A 19,146-nucleotide genomic window follows, 5' to 3' on the forward strand; every position below is an offset into this window, starting at 1 on the left:
TAAAAGAGTTTCAAGTAACAAAGCCCCTAAGACGCAGATACCTCCAGCATCATCAAGTTGGCCAGAGTCTTGGCTGCCATTATCACATGGGTCTGATTGATAATATGTCAGGTTCCTGAGCTGGAGACTTGCAGTCATGTGAAGGGCTAAGGAATGTCTGCTCCCTGATTGCATTTCAGAGTGCCTCGCCGAGTTAAGTACTCACTCATCAGACACTGGGCTCGTTTCTTTTTGCTTTTTGCTTTGAAGAAATCAAAGGGCTTAATTTCCTGAATCTGAAATGTCAAGTGTTCTAATGGACTTTGTGTGGAGCGTGAGCACTCCTAATTGCAACACGGAGCTGTACACTTTTCTGCTGCTGCAGTTACTTGTACCAACTGTTCCTTGAGAAGTTCCATATTCTCTTTTTGGATTTAACACAACTCTGTTGGAGATTCGTTTTCTCCATTTTATTTCTTCTCCGACATATCTCACAACAGACAGAAAGCAAATCTGAGGTTTGCACTGTGCAAACAGTGCACTGCACTGAACTATCATTCTTCCTAAAGAAAAGGATTCATAATACGGAGCTGTTCTCCTTAAGGCACACAGGACAAACCCTGGGGCTTTCCTAAACAAACACCAATCTACTCTGCAGTCATTCAGACATATATTATTTTAAAGCTGTGGATTATTAGAGAGGCATGATCACATGCTTTCTTCTGCCACAGTGCACAGACAAATGATTCTGCCCAAGAACATGTTATCTTCACAAAGGATGTAACATAGACATGGGTTTACAACACCCATGTCTATGAACATATTTGTAACTCACTGCTGGTGTGTTCATGGCTCTCTTCCACAATTATGAATCCTGTTAATGTTCTTTCAAATACGTTACATTTTAATTCCTGGTTGTTGTTGGGCTTTGAGTGGCTGACATGATGCAAAATTGGTCCATAAATCAGATTTTTTTTTCTCCGTATAAGAAACATTAGCTTTTTAACCATTAAACAGCTCGGTCTTCCTGCATTCTTTTTTATAATCTTCCTTATCTAATTTCCTCCAAACTTCAGTCGTTAATTAAGAAAACGTCCACCTATCGACTGGCTAGCTGGCTCTCCTCTCAATTACCAAACTTGGAAGATAAGCACGGGCTTCCTTCGGGACACTTGAAGCCTACAGCGCCACATATTTGAGAGTCGCTTCCGAGGACGCCACGCAGAGCAGAAGAATGCCCGCGGAGGGGAGCGCTAAGTGCCCTCGCCATCAAGGGTAGTTAGCGCTCACTGGTGTGGCGCTATGATTGACAGCTCCCCTCCTCCCAGACATCAGCGCCAATCTCGCCTCCTCGGAAATGGATGTCTGTGGCATCATAGTTTCATCTGCGGAGCCACAATGATAGGGCGAGCACGTTTTGGTGATATGCAACCTATAAATATTTAGAACGAGACTTGTCGGTAAAAATGTTTAGTGGACTGAGTTTAGGAGCTTAATTTTAGTTTCAAAAGTGTTTATATGTTAACGCTGTTGTTTTACTTCAGGACTGGCATGAAAAGCTGTAATCGTTACCCTATGTAACAACTGTTAACGGAAGCCTCTGGTAATCAACAAAGAGAAGAGAAATGTTTGCCACATAAATTCCAATATATTACCTTTTATTGTCCCGTGCCTTAATAGAATCGGACAGATTGATATTTATGTGATAACTTTTATAAGCTCCATATATGTTATTCAATCACTAATTAGTTTAGTAAGTGTTCATAGACGGTACTCTCTTGCCCTCTGCTGTTTCGTGCTGTAATAACATTGTTTAGAACTGCTAGAACATAATCGAACAGCCGTAGTGCTCGAAATATTATTCATCAGTACTACCCGTATATCGATATTTTACATAATTAAAAAAAATCTACGCATAATCATGTATGCAAATATTTCGAAATAACAGTGAAATTATTGTTGACGTTTTGCCGTATTGTTTGTTATTCATCCGCCATTAGCAAGATATGCCTGAAACGATAGACCACCATTCATGTGGCTATCTAGTGGTTGCTATCTGTATACAGTATGTAATTTAAGATCATGCAGAATCTAAAGCTCAGTACCAAACGACGCTCAAAACGTGCAGCCTGATGGTGCAAAATCCCTCAGGAGTGTTCAGTGTGTAGTACAGAGTCTTACAAACCATGTATACCAGACAATAACCCGAACTGTTAATTATAATGGCATAACCTGTTCACGTTTGGGGTGATAAAAATATTCAGACTCGCAATGAACACAGGAAATAAAAAAACAACAAATGATGTATTACAATGTTGAAAAAAATATTTATCATTTTGTGTACAAAACATGTACAAAAGTCAAAATAATTGAGACATTCAAATATTCTAAGCCATTATGATATGCATATAAAGTTGGACAAGAAATGAGAAATTCAATCTATATAATCTCTATAGTATTGTACATCTATGGTGAGAACCAGTGCCATGTTGAAAACCAAAACCTACTCAAACATGCATCAAACTGTATAAAACATTTCCCCATCTTCAAATACGCACTTAATACACACTCACCCTACAAAGAAAAGGATAAGTAAAAATTCAAACATTAGTAACAACAGCCTAGACAATTCTTTACACATCATACGGACCAGCATTTGTGTACAGAAAGTATAATTAAACAATAGTAAGACTATGAAAATTACCATAAACAATGCAAACTATTCTCTGTACTTTCTGATAATTAATTGGACATTCAACAAGCAAACATTACCTGCAAAAAGCTGCAATGGTCATTAGACAAATAACCAGCTCCAGGCCATAGAAGCAGAGCAATATAACATTGAGGACAAATTCAAGACGCAAAACAAAAGTCTGTAGTAGTAGATAGTAGACACTTAGAACCGTGCAGGGCACCAAGACACCAACACTGATACTCAGTGCCAGAGAGCTCTCACACAGGTTTCCCTTCCACCCTGAAAATGATTTAATCACCTATTGAAATCAGAATGACAACAAAATATTTGGGACATATTTGGGATATCAAGAATTTGGTTCACCTACCATAAAATAGTCTGAGGCTTTCAAGACCAAGGAAGAGGAGCAACAGGACGATGTCCAATACAAGGTTTGCCTGAGGGTATGGGAGTAACACACCTACGAGAGTAAATCAAAACAGCATAGGCCAAGTCATATTAAATATTTCCTCTATTAAAATCAGACCACTGCATTAAAACATAGCTTGCAGAGTTCACAACATCTTGAGATACTCTACCTTTATACACAAACATTAGAATTTCAGCTATGAAGAAAGCAGCAGAATACCAGCGGTTTAAATAAAACAAGACTTGCAGAGGCATGGAAGACAGCTGAGATACTCTGTTAAGAAAGTTACCAATATGGGATTGTCTTTAAGACTATACACGTCCAATGTTTACTTCCTAAGTAAAGATACATACGCAGGGGGAAATATTAAAGGATACAATAGGGCGTCTTCCTAGAAAAGAAAAAAAATTAAAATATTTACAAAATCATAACACTGCAGCAGATCTCGTATATACGAACATATACTTTAGTAACTATATAGTTCAAATACTAAAGCAGCACTTGACTTATACCAGCTCAGATGAAACACTCAGGCCAAGATGCGAAAAGCATTTTGTTTTACATCGTATCAAAATAAAACACTAGGATGCGGTTATTTGAGCCATAGTTATAAGTAACAGTGGTTTTATCTTATGATTCGCGTTATAATTCTCAAACGGCTAGTTAGCTACATATTAGCCATACCGTGGGCAGCCATGTTGGATACCATGGAGACGGCGTCATCTTGGGGCGTGAACTTGTTGGCGTTTATGTCACTGCGCACCAATCAAAATCCGTTTCACGGTTGACGCCTGACCGCGGTGGAATTCGAAATCCAAGCAAATTTGAAGTGCTCACATTGGTGCCATCGGTGATTTACATGCAATAAACAAGCTATTGCTAAAACGTTTTATGTAAATGTAAAAGGTTTAGACATTTTTACTATCTAAACAGGAAAATAAATCAGTGAGAATAAAAACATGTGTCACTTTTTAACCACTTGTCAGAATATAAAAAATGCATCTTCATTATGCACATGTAATAGGACAGCATGTAATTGTGTGTGTGTGTATATATATATATATATATATATATATATTAGTTTGTTACACAATCTGAGTAATAGCGCTTCAGTTTGTTTCAGCTGTTTTATTTAAAAGGAAACAATGAATGCTCAACAACGGATTTACAGGAGAGTACTGTACATGATGATGAGTAGAAAAGACTTGTTAATTAGCTTTAAGTAATGTGGGAAAGTACATGACATTTTTGCACTAGTCAGGGCAAAGCACATGTTAACATTCTACTTCAGTTGTATAAAGTCATGCTACCAAGAGAAAATTACACTGTACAGTTCTGATGCGTAAACTGTTTTTATACATAAATCCTGATTTCCACTCTGTACGGCAGTCCTCAAACTGAGCCACATTTCTCCATGTGCTCCTAGAAAAGACCAGTAATGAATAAGTAGGAACAGTGGGGGGAGAGAGTTGTAACAAACACCAAAATACTATGGAGATAGATATGAAGTGGTAATAGACCCTGGATATTTACCTTCAGTTTGGCGTAATGTGACGCGCTCCTGCAATGCTCATTTTTTGCCTCTGCTTCACTAACATAGATCACACTGCACAAGCTGCAACAGTAGCCCACTACAGAGTGGACATGCTCCGTCCCTTTAAATAAAAGAAATCAGTATATTAACAGTAGCCCACTACAGAGTGGACATGCTCAGTCCCTTTAAATAAAATAAATCATTATATTAACAGTAGCCCACTACAGAGTGTACATGCTCCGTCCCCTTAAATAAAATAAATCATTATATTAACAGTAGCCCACTACAGAGTGGACATGCTCCGTCCCTTTAAATAAATAAATCTGTACAGTAACAGTCCAGGTTGCGCAATGTTACAGCAACGTCAACTAGACTACCTCAGCTATGTTTTATAAAACAGCTGGTAACAGGGAAGTAGTAGTAGTAGTAGTAGTAGTGGTAGTGTAGAGGGATAGCTCATACCTACTGGTTCTCTTGGATTTTGGGGTTCATTTGAAAGTTCGGCCATTAGCTCATCTGCAGTATCTGAGGTACAAATTGACTTACAATTTGAAGTCTTCCTGCGATTATTGCTGGATGCCTGAATCATGTACAATACATAAATATTACTTATTGAAACAATTGGTTCATTTTTATTCAATCTAAATGTAAAAATACTGATTGACATTTTGTTCTTAATTTGTCGGCACTAAATTAATACTTCTACTTCATTCTCGGGTAGTACTGGGAACAGTAAAAATATTCTTTTAATTACTTTATACTGCTAGGCATGAAAAATAAGAAAACCCATGCATGCTCTAACAAAATCATACATCATGATATTTGCCCACTGCTGGAAATATTTATATATTTTCACCCATCACAATAAAAAATTATCAGGTATGATGACATATTACTTTCTGTCAAATCAGTGTATTTGAAAAATGGTCAAATACACAAATTTGAAAAGTGTATTATAAGCAATTTTTTTCACTAACTTTCATGTGTTTGATAAAGCCTACAGCTACTGACCTTTGACCTTGCTTCCTTACATTCTTGCTCTTCATCAGAATCAGAATATGCAGAAAGCCTAATGAATGACAACAGCATAATGAATAGTTAACGTCTGGAGCTTGCATCAGCTTGGATTTGACTAAATATTTCCATGTTTAGGTATAATTGATGTAGTGTACATTCATTTTCCCCCATGTTTTTTATCCATTGTATTATTGACCAGTTCTAAGTAGCACATCATGTGGTTATTACTTCATATGGATAGCCCCAACCATGTGGTTAGTCCACTTCTCCAAGTGTTTGCCTATGCCAAAAAACTCTTGCTTCATGTTTCTTCATGAGTGAGTGCTTCATGAGTGAGTGCACATAAAATCATTACCCTGTTGTTGGTAAACTGACATATTTCTCAGATACTTTAATCTTTAAGATGTTGCCACGTAATGCAATGTCTTGATTTTTGGAATCAGCTGCAAGTCTTTCAGCATCAGAGGCGTTCGCCATCTCTATTAAACCCTAAAAAACAAGATAAATTAACAACCAATTTTCAATCATGCAAACAGACAAAAGCAATAAGCATGTGCAAGCAATACATATTTATAGCCAAAATAAATTCTTATGATTGGTAAGATAGTGTGAAGCAAAATAAAAAAATGTACTTTTATTTACCTTTTTACAACTTTGAAACAACAAATAGTGCTTTACTTCCCCATATCTCTTTGCGATATTCACAAAGTCCAGTTCTGTGTACTTCTTAGCAGGAAGGTTTCTGATGTCTAGGACTTTACCAAAAGGCTGTTGAAATAATTGAGAGAAAACATTTTTAAATATTTTTAGCCAACTGTTGAATTTTAGATTTTCTTTCAGTTTCTCCCTCAGAGGAAATCCTATTTTGAAGCACATTCTTAATACATGGAACCCCACGCTGAGACAACTGGTTCTCAATCTATTTTGTTTGACTTTCTCACTCTTCAGTGTGACCTTGAGAAACCCTAGTATAGAAGAAGACTGACCTCAGTTTCCTGAGTTGAGGGCTTTAGTTCATCCGATTCTGAAATAATATAAAAAATTGCTTATTAATAATTATTATTAGTAATTATTTTTACTTAAAGATTATCAAATATAATGATAAAATATAAGGGAACAAATTAAGCATTCATCTGATATTTGTGAAAGGAATACCTTGATTATCAGAAGATATTTCCTCCACAAGTTCATCTAATATAATGAGGTTTTCAACAGTCTCTCGTATGTCACAAGAGTTCTCCTACAAGGGGCAAACCATAAAGCAAGACAAATTAATAACATGAAAGAATCATTGCAGTCTGAGTAAAAAGTTTTAGTACAAGTACCTCCTCTATTTTCACGTCTTGGCCTTTTTGCTCTTTATGGATTTGCACCTTCTTAAGACCATTTGATGTCTTCATTGGATCCTTTCTTGCACCTTCTAAATATTTCACCTGCAGCTTTGAATGAATATTTGAAACAGCTACAGTGTCTGATGATAAATTTGCTTGATGTTTTCTGCCTGAGTTTTTAACTTCCTCTACACCAGCAGATGTGCTCTGCTCAGCCATGACTAATGTGGTACTAGATGCCTGATCTTCCTGCTGAGAAGCTTCTTTACATGTGTTTTGCTCTTGGTCCACCTTCTGGTTGTCCTCTGGACCGTTCTCCGTTCTGGGCTCACCATCAAAATCAGTGTCATGTTGTAGTTCTTCTTCATCATCGGCTATGACCATGACTCCCTCAAGGTCACTGTCTGAATCCATGGTTGCAGCTTCATCATAGCTGGCACTCATCTTCACTTCAGTATACTCAGTCAGCTCTGCAACGCAATCCTTAGCGGTAGAGTGTAAGCAAACTGATGACCTCCTTGAAGAAGTCCTAGATCTCTCCATGGACTGATCATCATCATCTTCCTCCGCTGAGCTGCAAGTTCTAGAAGAATGGGACCTCTCTGCAGAGTATCTTCTCTTGGGGCTAGGAGAGTCCGTCTGAGAACCGTGTCTTTCTGAACCTGGTCTCCTCCTGGGGTAACATCTTGGTGTTCCATCATCAAATTGTTGGTCTCTGGACCATATGCAGAAAAGAAAATGCAAAGTAAATTCATTAACACTGCTTCCTATGAAATGGAACATAACATGTATAAAATATGGATAGTGTAAACTCTATGTAGGACACAGAAGAACATAGATTATGTGCTTACTTTAGATTTTCATATTCAGAGGAGAAAGATACTTGGATGATTTTTCTTTTTAATTTGAGTGGATTGGCTGAATACTGTTGAACCAATCTGTGTGCATCTTGGGTATTACTCATTTCTATATAACCCTGCAAAAGAAATGCACTATAATGCACTTGGCAACTGGCAGAAATTAAAAGGACAACATAACTTGATATACAGAGAAACAATTATTTTAAACAAATATTTGGATAATTAATGATGCGCAAGCCTTAGTGAAAAAGATTATTAGATTGATTTTATTGTTTAATAAATTAAGAACAAAATTCTAATTTGAATCAGCAACCACAGGTTTTTCACAAGATTGGTAATTGGTATCGATTGATGATTTGGTACCCGGCTTGGCAGGAACAAGGAGTTTTTTATAGATCCAAAACGTTTAGCAATGCCCTTCAACTCTGAACTGATGCCATCTCCAGCAGGTAGTGGGGAGAAGCTCACAACTCGAGAACTCTGATGAAAACAGACAATCTCTCTCAGACTGATCAAGGACTAACATCTCACCAACATTTTCAACACAGATTTAGTGAATAAATTTTTCATAAAATGTAACATTACTAATCCTTAAATGATAAAGCATTTTTACCTGAAGAAAAGTGAAAGCTGCAGACACTGAGAATTCAACCCGCTTTCCTTCAAGCTCTAATGGATTGTTGTTAAAGTATTTCACTATATCCTTTGACTGGTCTTTTGATTCCATTTCCACAAAAGCCTAAAAAACAATTAATCAATTCTATCTATAATGTATCTGCTTGTATTCATTATATAGATACACTATATTGCCAAAAGTATTCGCCCACCTTCCTTGACTCACATATGAGGTTAAGTGACAACCCATTACAATGTTTGTAAAAATGCCTTTTATATATATATAAAAGATATTTGTTTCATTGGTTTCATTCTATTAAAAAACATTTTTACCACAAGGGCACGCCACAAGACTAGTATGTAAAATAGCAACCTTCTGGCGTTAATAAACAATAATGAAGAAAAAGATAATTGCAGTCACAAGTGCTTTATATATTCATTTAGAGTAAACAGAGAAAACATCTGGAATCACTCCATTCTGAGGAAAATATTATTATAAAAAACAATGCACCACCTCTGGCTTTTATAACAGATGGAATTCTTTGAGGCATGGACTTAACTAATGACAAACAGTATTTTCAACAATGCAGCTCCATCCATCTCTTACTGCTGTTGTCAGATCAGCTTGGCAGGTTGGAGCCATACCAACCTTCTCTTCAATTTCCACCTGAGATGTTCAACTGGATCAAGATCCGGACCTATAGGCCATGTCTTTGACTTGACATGTCTTTTCTGCCCTTTCAAGTAAATCCACTTTGTGCAATAGCTCACCAAGGTGTGAGTACTCTCAGAATAGAGTGATTCCATTTTCTCCCTGTTTACTCTTAAAAAAAAGTTTTTAAAAGCAGTTGTGACTGACTACAACACTTATCTATTTTATTTTTTATTGTTTCTGAATACCAGAAGGTTGGTGTTTTACATAAAAGTGTTGTGGCATGTCTCTGTGAATAAATGTTTTATTACATTCAAAATTACCAATTAAAAGAACATTCTCCAGTAGTGTTGATTCCATAATTAGTTGCCAGAGGTAATATATAAATATGTAAATATGAAGATAGTTCATTGGCTCATACCAGTGTAGGGAACATGATGACTTTTACAATCGCTCCAAACTGTCCAAGCAATTTTTTCAGATATTCTTCTTTTACTGAATTGACCTCAAACTCAACACAAACCACTTTTCCCTGTATTGTAACACAAACTCAAATTACTGTCCATCTCTTAAAAATAAGTACAGAGGAAATGCAGAAATGACAACACAGAACCTACTTCAGCTTTTACAGGTTCTGTCTTTATGTTAGGCATATTTTTTGTGTTGGAAGTATTCTCCTTTTTGGCTCCACCTTTTAACAGAGCTACAGAAGAATCACAAGAAAAGGACAGACATTTTGTGACCTGAAATTTTAAGTAGCAAGCTTAGAAAGAGGAACACTTTTACCTGTTTTTTCAGAGGATGTGGATATCTCCTGGCATTCACTCCTAATGTAATACAGAAGTTTAAGATATGAAAAATCCAACTACAGAACTGTGTTTGTTTCTCATTATAACATATTATTATTGGTCAATTCTTAATGCAAATGTTATTTACCGTTTTGCAGATTCAATATGCTGATCCCAATCTGGATACCTGCAGATTTAAGTAGAGTAAATGCTGTCTAACCACCAAGAAATCAGATTTTATAACAAGAGCAATATATTGGATTTACAATGAGTGTAATTACAAGTTCTCTATTAATTAAAATAATTACAAGTTGTATATGAGAACAGTACAAGGACAACAAACCCAACATTCTATGTTTACCTCAAGTCTACAATTTTTCAGCAGCATCATGATACATAACGGCTGATCGTAAATAAAATAAAAAATAAAAAGGTGAAGAAAACCACACCGAAATAATATCAAATGTATTTCATGGCCAAGGTAGAATATAACAACATTACAATGAAGTTGTAACCTGAGCCTTCAATAATTGGGCTGCTGAAGACAGCTTACTTTTCCAGAAGTTTGAGCTGGCTGTTAGCATGCGGAGCACCTTTAATGTGCAAAGACCAGTCCTAGAAATAGAGAGAAATCAGTTCATTCTGTAGAATGACCATATTCACCTGAAGAAGAAGAAAAACACTTGCAGGCGATACACTAGGCAGAATTATTCAGCTTAAGATCGAAAGGTTGCTATTCCTACTAATGCTAAGAAATCGATTATTTGCTTATATTTTGATTAATGTGTCACAGATTGTAACAAATTGTACCAGAAGAATTTGCATCTTTGAGAATGTCAGCAGTAATATACATACATTTACACTTGTGTTTGGTGAACAGTAATCTTACATTTCCTGAAAGCACAGTAATGTTGCAGAGACCACACGCATAGGGAAATACTCTGGGAATACTGCCATGGAAGTCTGATGCCTCCTTCCTAGTAGGCGTTTTAAAACCTTCAAAACCATTCAAATAAGAGAAGAAAAGATGAAATTCCAACATACAAACCTTTAACATTTACAACTTGTGTGCTTACCTAACACACTTTATTATTGACCTTAGTTAGAAGAGCTCTGTGGTTTTTGTGTTTGTTCTGTTTGCATAGTCTTGTGTTTTTTTGTACACCCCTGCCCTGTGTGTACACCTGTGCTACTGCCCCAGATCTGACTACATAAATCTCTCATCATTCTGTCTAGTTTGTTGACTGTTTTGTTTGTGACCATCAGTTATTGTCTCTATTGTCTGTAAACGTCCCTGTGCATAAGCACAAGTAGATTTTGAACAAGTGCATTTTCATTAGTTAAGTTCTGCCTTTGTGTCAAACTTGGCTACATAATAGTAGAAAGGTATAAGGTTTGTTTCAAGTTCAGGAATGCATGCAGACTCTTACCTCTTGTCCCTGTGGCTTTGGGCTGTGGTATCACCTGGCACTCACTCCTTAGAAAATTATAAAAGATGAACATGTACAACAATGAATGTATTTTCATGCACTTATTAATCCAATAACTGCAGAGTGAGGTATGTCAGTAATCACATCAATACTTTTATATGCACCTGGATATTCAAATAATGGAAAAACTTTGGGCTTGCAGAAGTCTGGCAATAATCAGATTATTATTCTTTCAAAGACTCTCAAATATCTCAAAAGATGTGGCATGAACTTCAAAAATCCTGTTACCGTTTTATCATGAACCCACTTTACCAGAAAATATTAATCTTTCTTTTTATGGCTACCAATGTTTACTAATAGTGCACAATTCAAATTCATTTCCTCAAGCATGTACTGAGTTTCAGTCTCCCCAAAAGTGTCGAATTTACCAGTAATTCTGGACGGTTCAACACTCTTTTCATTTATATTTGCATATATGCACAGACTGAGAAATCCCAAAGAAATCAAAGGGCATTCTTGCACTGAGATTATTATGGGATTACTGAGCAAAAATGTATCTCTCTTTATTGGATTTCTTAATCTGATTTATAGACCATAATCCAATCTAAGAAATCTGAGTATGCCGTTTTCCTGACCAGTTGAATAAACAGACAACAGATTATGATTATGATCGAATTATCATGTGCAAGTAAAGGAAAACAATGTACAGAATCAAACTACTGAACTACATTCACAATTTTTGATCCAAGCTTGATTTACCTTCTAGATGGTTCTATATGGTGATCCAATTTAGGGTGCCTAATTAAAGCAAAACATTATTATTAAAATTAAAAGATTTAATCCCCATTGGTATACATTTTGGCTGATCACAAATCTACTTAATCTTGTCAGTGCAGAAAAATGTTCAAGCTGTAAAATGCACAACAAGTAAATATCACCTGACAAATCAATGCAAGTGATCATATTGTTCAAACTGACTTACTGTGCTCTGAGTTCATGCTGACTGTTAGCATGATGAGAACCCTTAATATGCCTTAACCGATTCTACAAAAATAGAGAGAATAACGTGAGAAACATTTGAAACCATTGATATTTCTGCAATTTATCACGGTGTGCTTACATTCAGCAGAATAGTTGTGGTCTATACGACACATGAACCTTGAAAAATGAATCTATACAATCTACACAAGAATCAATACAAATCTTGCAGAATGATTTAAGCCTAGCTTGTATTTATTTAATCCATCAGTGGCGGTGTAATGAATTCCTATCACAGATTGCAATATGATGAAGGCATTATTTTTTACAGCTATGTTACAGTTTGTTAATTTGTATGTTTACAGTTATGAAATACGTGTTTTCTGTATGAGAATTACCTTACATAAAACATTGATAATGTTTAAGAATAAGGAGTATAATGTGCTCCCCATCCTGGCAGACAACTTTCCAATTGCTGCAAAAGAGTGATGTATACATTTCAATATAAAACTTACTGTATCTTTCTCAGGTATAGTCTTTTTTCTGGCCATTGTTTCTTCTCTTTTTGGGTCTACAGATATAGAGCACAATCAGAATTAGATTTTAGATGCATTACACCTTCACTGTGCTCAGGAAGATGTTAAAATGTTTACCTCTTTTTTCAGTGTATTTGGACAGTGGTGTCACCTGGCATTCATTCCTAATGAAATCACAATGCATTAACAGGGGAAAGAGTCAAACAATTCAATAATTCTTAAAATTACTATTTAGTTAGTTACCTTCTAGCAGATTCAAATTGCTGATCCCACTGTGGGTATCTAGACAAAAAACAAAATCAATTATAAAAAGAAGTTACTACTACAAATAATAATCATAGAAATTCCTAAACCTAAACAAAATGGCAAATCTGTGTCAGGTAGAAGAGACTAATAATGTATAACAACAGCTTAAACAAATAATAATTCAGATTGGCATCATTTGTATGGTGGCATTCTACAAACAGCGGACTTAGGGCTGGTAAAATGGCATGGCTTCCACCACACTCTGCTCCAACACTGGTGACAGATGCCACCTTGTACGCTCACCACTAATGATCAGTTTTACAGCAGCTTAATAACAGGACAAAAGACAAACCAACTGGGAGAAGAAATTCTAATACATTCAAGAAATAGGCTGTTTTTAGATTACTTACTTTTCCACAACTTCAAGCTGGCTGTTAGCATGCTGAGCACCTCTGATGTGCACAGACCAGTCCTGCAAAAGTACAGAGAGTGAGTTATAACGAACACAGTTACAATGATCCATAAAACACGAAAAGTCAAGTGGCCTAAACTGAAAGCATTTTGTGAAACAATCAAGTCAGAATCCTGACGTCAAGCCCCTTAAAATGGGAATGAGCAAAAATCCTGCCAAATATTGTGATAAGCAGAAATGAGGCATAATCAGTTACTAAATATGAGGGTTTATCTAATATTTTACCTAATCAAATATGTGGCACTGTAAAATGTTGTGTATAGTAGTAAAATAAATATCTTTATTGTGATTTAGATCATAGCCCAATCAAATATAGGAGCCATTCAAGTAGCTTTCATGAGGATTCTAATCAGTGTTTCAGAACTCCACATTCAGAAGATTTACAATAGCCTATATAATATCCTTCATATGCTTTAAAAGAAAAAAACAAAACAAACAGGGAAAAAATGAGCAGGTTCAGGTCTACACTGCAGTTATTTAACCCAAGACAACCCTGAATGTTGGGAAGAACTTCCTCTGATTCCATCACACATTGTGATGCATATTTTACACACATCCATTACACTTACCTGATTTTTGGAAGATGACATTAATAAACATCTTTACAGTTGTGTATGCTGAATGAAATCTGAAGGCACTACTTACCTTTTCTGAAAGGACTGTAATGTCACACAGAATGCATGAGTAAGGAAATACTGGGGGCACTCTGCCAAGGAAGTCTGATGCCTCTGTCTTCGTAGGTACCTTAGGAAATGTGTCTAATGTCACAGGAGGCAAATGCTCAAGATTTCGTCTGGATGCTCTGCTGTGATCACGATAAGATTGTGAAACAGTTGAAGAAGCTTTTGTTGCAGCCGAGTTGTACCCTTGTTTAGAATGTGGCTTCCCTATACGAGTGTGGCCATAGTCCACAATAGTTTTACTGCCAGTAGTTGTGGTTGTTGAAGAGCCAGCTCGTCTATGGTTCCCCCAGCGGTCTTGCCAGCTGTGACCGTGCTCTGGAGGGAGGGAGTAAGTTGGACGTTCAGGCCTGTTAAATGGATACTCAACAGTCCCGTGAGGCGAAGTTGTGCTGGACCTAGATGAAGGAATGCTGGATCCTTTCCGTTCTTTGATCTGAAAAAGCAGTTTTGGATGCATCTCCCCCGTCATGAGATGTTCAGGACGTTTTTCATGCAGGGCAAGGTCACTTTGTTCCAGTCCACAACTGTGGAGAAAGGACGCTGCCTTCCCAGGCATGCGGACAGGTGAATCCAGAGCTCTGCTGGAAGATGCTGCAGAGCGCATCACCTCCTGAGGTACTGACCTAGTCCTTGGTCCATAAATATCAGACTCAGAATCTGAGTACATGTCTTGATGTAATCTATAATCATCTGGTGGGCTTCTGTAGGAGTAGTTGCGAGACATATTGGAGTGGCCAAGTTCTAAAAATTTTTAGATGACTAAACAGTTCATGTGTGAAATGAAACAAATGAATTGTAGATTTAAAGAAAGATGCTGAAGACCACTGACATTAGTTGCACATTGTCCTCCACCTGTCAATAAAGGTTGGAGATAAGGAGAAACCCAAATGTTTGAATGCACGTACTCATGGTCCTTCTTCTAACGGCCCAAGTAAGAAATTCATGAAGAAGGACTTGCCTTCAAGTAACAGTAGAACACAATAATTCAGATGTTGATGCCTTAATAATAAGGTATAATAATAATGTACTAGTAAAGACCTGTTCAAAAAATAACTTTTTGATTAAACTTATTGAAACTGATATTATTCCCATTCTCCAAGGTCAAAATTAACTAAATATATTAGTTTCTTGGACCTTGGCTATGCCTGCCTCAAGAGCCAGGTATTTTTTTTTATTGTTGACGTTTTTCAAAAATGCTTCAAAATTCAAGACATTATGGCCTTGCTTTCGTTGAAGCTTCCCAGAGATTGATGCTATAGCACTGAAATTGGTACCAAATGATAGGTAATAAAATTTTCTTTTATGTGGTATAAAAGACACCATGTAAAATTTTACTATATTTAATGCAAAAGCATACATATTTTATCATATGATACAAATATTGACATATATTGTGTAAGAAACTGTCTCATAGGATGTCACTAATTATCACTTATTCAATGTGGCTTTCATGAAATTGTAAAATTTTCTCCTGTGGTACTCCACAACTTGTAGCAAGCAGCTTCTCTGCACTGGGTCAGTTGTTATCCAAGTTGCAAAGTCACTCATCATTTTCACACCTCTCTCAGCCACATCATTGGTCACTTTACCTAACCTCACAAACTTCTGTGCATTCCTGTAACATTCGTTGTATTCCCAGGTGTCAGCAGGAGTAGTGAGCCAGTCACATTCCACCCCAACAGCACCAAACAGAAAGTGAGACTCTGGCCCTACCAGGTCTGTGAGAACTGTAGCAGCATTGTTGATAGCAGAGGTGGGGACTCGAGTCACATGACTTGGACTCGAGTCAGACTCGAGTCATTAATATTAAGACTTTTGACTTGACTTGAAAAAATATTCAGAGACTTAGACTTGACTTGGACTTTTACACCAATAACTTGGGACTTGAATTGGACTTGAACCTGTTTACTTGCAAAGACTTGATTTTTTTTACCCCAAATCTAAATTTTAAAACGCATATTAATATTTATAAAGTGCGCCCCATTAATTTCATTTCCGTCCTTCTGACGCAGACCAGTCCTCTGCTTTTCCACACTCTGTACGTGTGTGTGCATGAGCTGCAGCACAACCAATCAAATGGGGGGTTGGCGAACGTAAATTTTTACCGGGCGGGGTGTAAAATGGACACAAATTAAGTATTATATCGCGATCGATCGATCGCCAGTGGTTGGTGCCAGAGCGAACTAGTAACTCATTGAATCATAGATGTGGATCAGAGGTAAATAAACTAGAATTTTTCCGGCGTGAGAAATCGGATGTGTGGCGTGAGAGCGTGTGAAGACGGTCAAATGCGTGTGTCTCACGCTCAATGCGTGAGAGTTGGCAACCCTGGGTTCTGTATCTGAACTCGGGGAAGAGAGCCTCTCTCTGTCACCATCATAATATCCAGTTCTATCTCAGCATGGATTGTGTATTTGAAGACATCTACGTCGAGAAAATAAATATATTGACAATATATTGTCAATACAAAAAAATATATACCTGCAACATTGGTAAAAAAAAAAAAAAAAAGACTCGAAAGGACTTGAAATTCCAAGTTTCAGACTTGGGACTTGACTTGACTATTGCCTGTCTTGACTCGAGACTTGACTTGACTTGAGTGTCTTTGCTTGAGACTTGACTCGGGACTTGAGGTATAAAGACTTGGACTTACTTGAGACTTGCAAAACACTGACTTGGTCCCACCTCTGGTTGATAGTAAAAACTGGCTTGCCTTTCCTGTAGCTATCTCTCTTCTCTTTCTTCTTGGAAGCTTTTCTCTCTAGACTTCTTCTCAAACACCCTGTCATGACCTGACGTGTGCCAGTCGAGTGGTCTGTTGGTCCAAGTAGAAATTTATGTCCTCTTCCTTGGCCTCCTTTGTGAGCAGCCTGTTGGTTCTTATCTTCTCCATAGCATCTTTTGATCCAATATCAAATAACTTGTCCAAGTCCTTCAGAAAGTCAGTTCGTTTCTCTTCCTCTGCTCTGTTGTCTCTTCCCTTGTTTTTGACAATTGTCCTGTACTTTTCATGGAGGATCTGCATTTGGTCTAGTCAGTGTTTTAATCCTTGCCATACTCCAGAATGGCAAAACAACATCCACTGTGTCATGGGCTAGAGACATATTGTCACTGTTGGGATTATTATTTCTCAAATGCAGGAAATACTTGAACACCTGGTGATTAGTAGGAAGTTGACAGCCACTGATGCTGGAGCTGGGCTGCCCAATGAGATACACATCACTGGAACACCTTGTGGCAGGAGTTTTCTCCACCTTTCTTCTCTTCTCTATTGGTTCATCTAGTTTACTTGTATTGCTAACCACTTTCCCACTATGTAGTTGTCTTCCAGATGCCATGATCTCAGCAGTTCACAATCTTAAATGAAGATATAAAACTTAATTGGTTCAAACCTATTTCTCAATGTAATATGTGATCATTGTGATATATGTATACAATAGAGTAACATTTTTGAGATAGTCATGTTAACATACGATGTCATCCTTTCCAAGCTTCAAAAATATGTATGTTTTTGCATTATAGTTAAAATGTACATTGTGTCTGTGTTTAATACCATATAAAATAAAATGTTATTACCTATCATTTGGTGCCAATTTCAATGCTATTGTATCAATCTCTGGGAAGCTACAATGAAAACAAGGCCAGAATATCCTGAATTTTGAAGCGTTTTTGAAAAGCGTCAACATAGATCTTGAGGCAGGCATAGCCAAGGTCCTAGATCAAAGTAACTAATATATTTAGTTAATATAGACCTTAGAGAATGAAAATAATATCAGTTTCAATAAAATACGCCCCATTTTGTTGCAAGAATGTTTGCTTGTACCTAATTGAAAGGTTAGATTTCACACATTTTCAATGCAAAATTCAAATATTTCAGTGTCCTTTATTTTAATAGCATTCTAAAACAATAAGATGCAGATACAGCAAATGATTGACAGCTGCACCATTGCATACCTAAAAATCAGGGCTTAAGAACGTCAAGATGCCAGAAATGCGCTGTGACAACCAAGTCGCAGTGAAGTAAATGTTGGTCCAGGAAATAAAGTGGTCTGGTGCTCATTTTCTGGGAATTGTTTGTCCAAAACATCAAGTGTCTACGTGATTTTGGACACACGGCTAGATAACATAGCTAACGTACAGACTCAAAACAACAAAATATACATATATAGATACCCAAAGGCTGAGCAGCATACACCATGGACACCATAGTTTAGATAAGCTAACGCTAGCTAGCCATCAAATGTAACTCGCCAGACGTAATATAACGCTAGTTATATTGTACTGCTGAATGACAACGTGTGTGCAACGTTTTCATGTGTTTTTTGTTTGTTTGTTTGTTTTCCACGCTTGCGTGTGGCGTCTCTAAAAGTGTTAAAAAGTTAGACACGTTAAACAGTTAGCTGGCCCAGTCAACAATGCTGTATAGTGCTGGCAGATTTAGAGCCGTCAAATAAATCTTACATTCACGTTTGTCAACTAAAACTCAATTTGTGGTCGATGAAAAGGTTAATCATATAGCTAGCTCGAGAAAAGCAAACTTACCTTTGAATAAATAAACCTAGATACAAAACTCGATACGTAAATAGCTACTAGTTGGCTAACGAGATTTCCGGCCGCTGGGGAAACAAATGACAAACTAAAAGTCTCCATGTGAAACGGTCACTTCATAATACACCTTTTTACCATAATACACCAAAATGTGCACCACGTAATATATTACCTTGCACCACAAGACTGATGCGCTTCAAACTCTGTACAATTTTTTCTTTCAATATCTGTAAAATATAAAACATATTTGGGAATGCTGTATCCACCATAACCAGTCAACATAAGGCACATCACTATTTAATAACAAATCTAAATGAAAGAAATAAGTAGCCACAAATAGGTACTCTAAATTAATTTGTGCAGGATACCAAGA

At 36.9% G+C, this 19,146-nt stretch overlaps 2 protein-coding genes across 6 annotated transcripts; both read right to left on the bottom strand.

The window, feature by feature from the left end:
* Nucleotides 1-2,302: 2,302 nt before the first annotated feature.
* Nucleotides 2,303-3,955, bottom strand: tmem216 (transmembrane protein 216). Its single transcript, XM_077022947.1, has 6 exons — nt 3,768-3,955; nt 3,461-3,474; nt 3,253-3,346; nt 3,042-3,134; nt 2,752-2,953; nt 2,303-2,553 (listed from the first exon to the last, which is right to left on the bottom strand). The coding sequence occupies exons 1-6, from the start codon at nt 3,790-3,792 to the stop codon at nt 2,538-2,540; spliced, it is 444 nt and encodes a 147-aa protein (XP_076879062.1). The 5' UTR covers nt 3,793-3,955; the 3' UTR covers nt 2,303-2,537.
* Nucleotides 3,956-4,195: 240 nt separating this feature from the next.
* On the bottom strand, nt 4,196-18,958 carry matr3l1.1 (matrin 3-like 1.1). 5 transcript variants are annotated; one of them, XM_077021849.1, is made up of 27 exons: nt 18,768-18,858; nt 14,188-15,077; nt 13,481-13,542; nt 13,068-13,106; nt 12,942-12,988; nt 12,804-12,859; nt 12,293-12,354; nt 12,070-12,108; nt 11,311-11,357; nt 10,770-10,876; nt 10,434-10,495; nt 10,029-10,067; nt 9,879-9,919; nt 9,710-9,795; nt 9,514-9,624; nt 8,439-8,564; nt 8,189-8,305; nt 7,817-7,941; nt 6,960-7,680; nt 6,790-6,874; nt 6,621-6,658; nt 6,277-6,402; nt 5,990-6,123; nt 5,629-5,686; nt 5,080-5,197; nt 4,617-4,738; nt 4,196-4,505 (listed from the first exon to the last, which is right to left on the bottom strand). In XM_077021849.1, the coding sequence occupies exons 2-27, from the start codon at nt 14,947-14,949 to the stop codon at nt 4,476-4,478; spliced, it is 3,360 nt and encodes a 1,119-aa protein (XP_076877964.1). In that variant the 5' UTR covers nt 14,950-15,077; nt 18,768-18,858; the 3' UTR covers nt 4,196-4,475. The 5 variants fall into 5 exon arrangements, with proteins under 5 accessions (XP_076877964.1, XP_076877965.1, XP_076877968.1 ...); XM_077021850.1 differs by lacking the exon at nt 18,768-18,858 and adding an exon at nt 18,180-18,759; XM_077021853.1 differs by lacking the exon at nt 14,188-15,077 and having other exon boundaries at nt 18,768-18,958.
* Nucleotides 18,959-19,146: the final 188 nt, after the last annotated feature.

This window comes from Brachyhypopomus gauderio, chromosome 11 (genome assembly GCF_052324685.1).
Source record: "Brachyhypopomus gauderio isolate BG-103 chromosome 11, BGAUD_0.2, whole genome shotgun sequence".
In the NCBI taxonomy this organism is placed as follows: domain Eukaryota; kingdom Metazoa; phylum Chordata; class Actinopteri; order Gymnotiformes; family Hypopomidae; genus Brachyhypopomus; species Brachyhypopomus gauderio.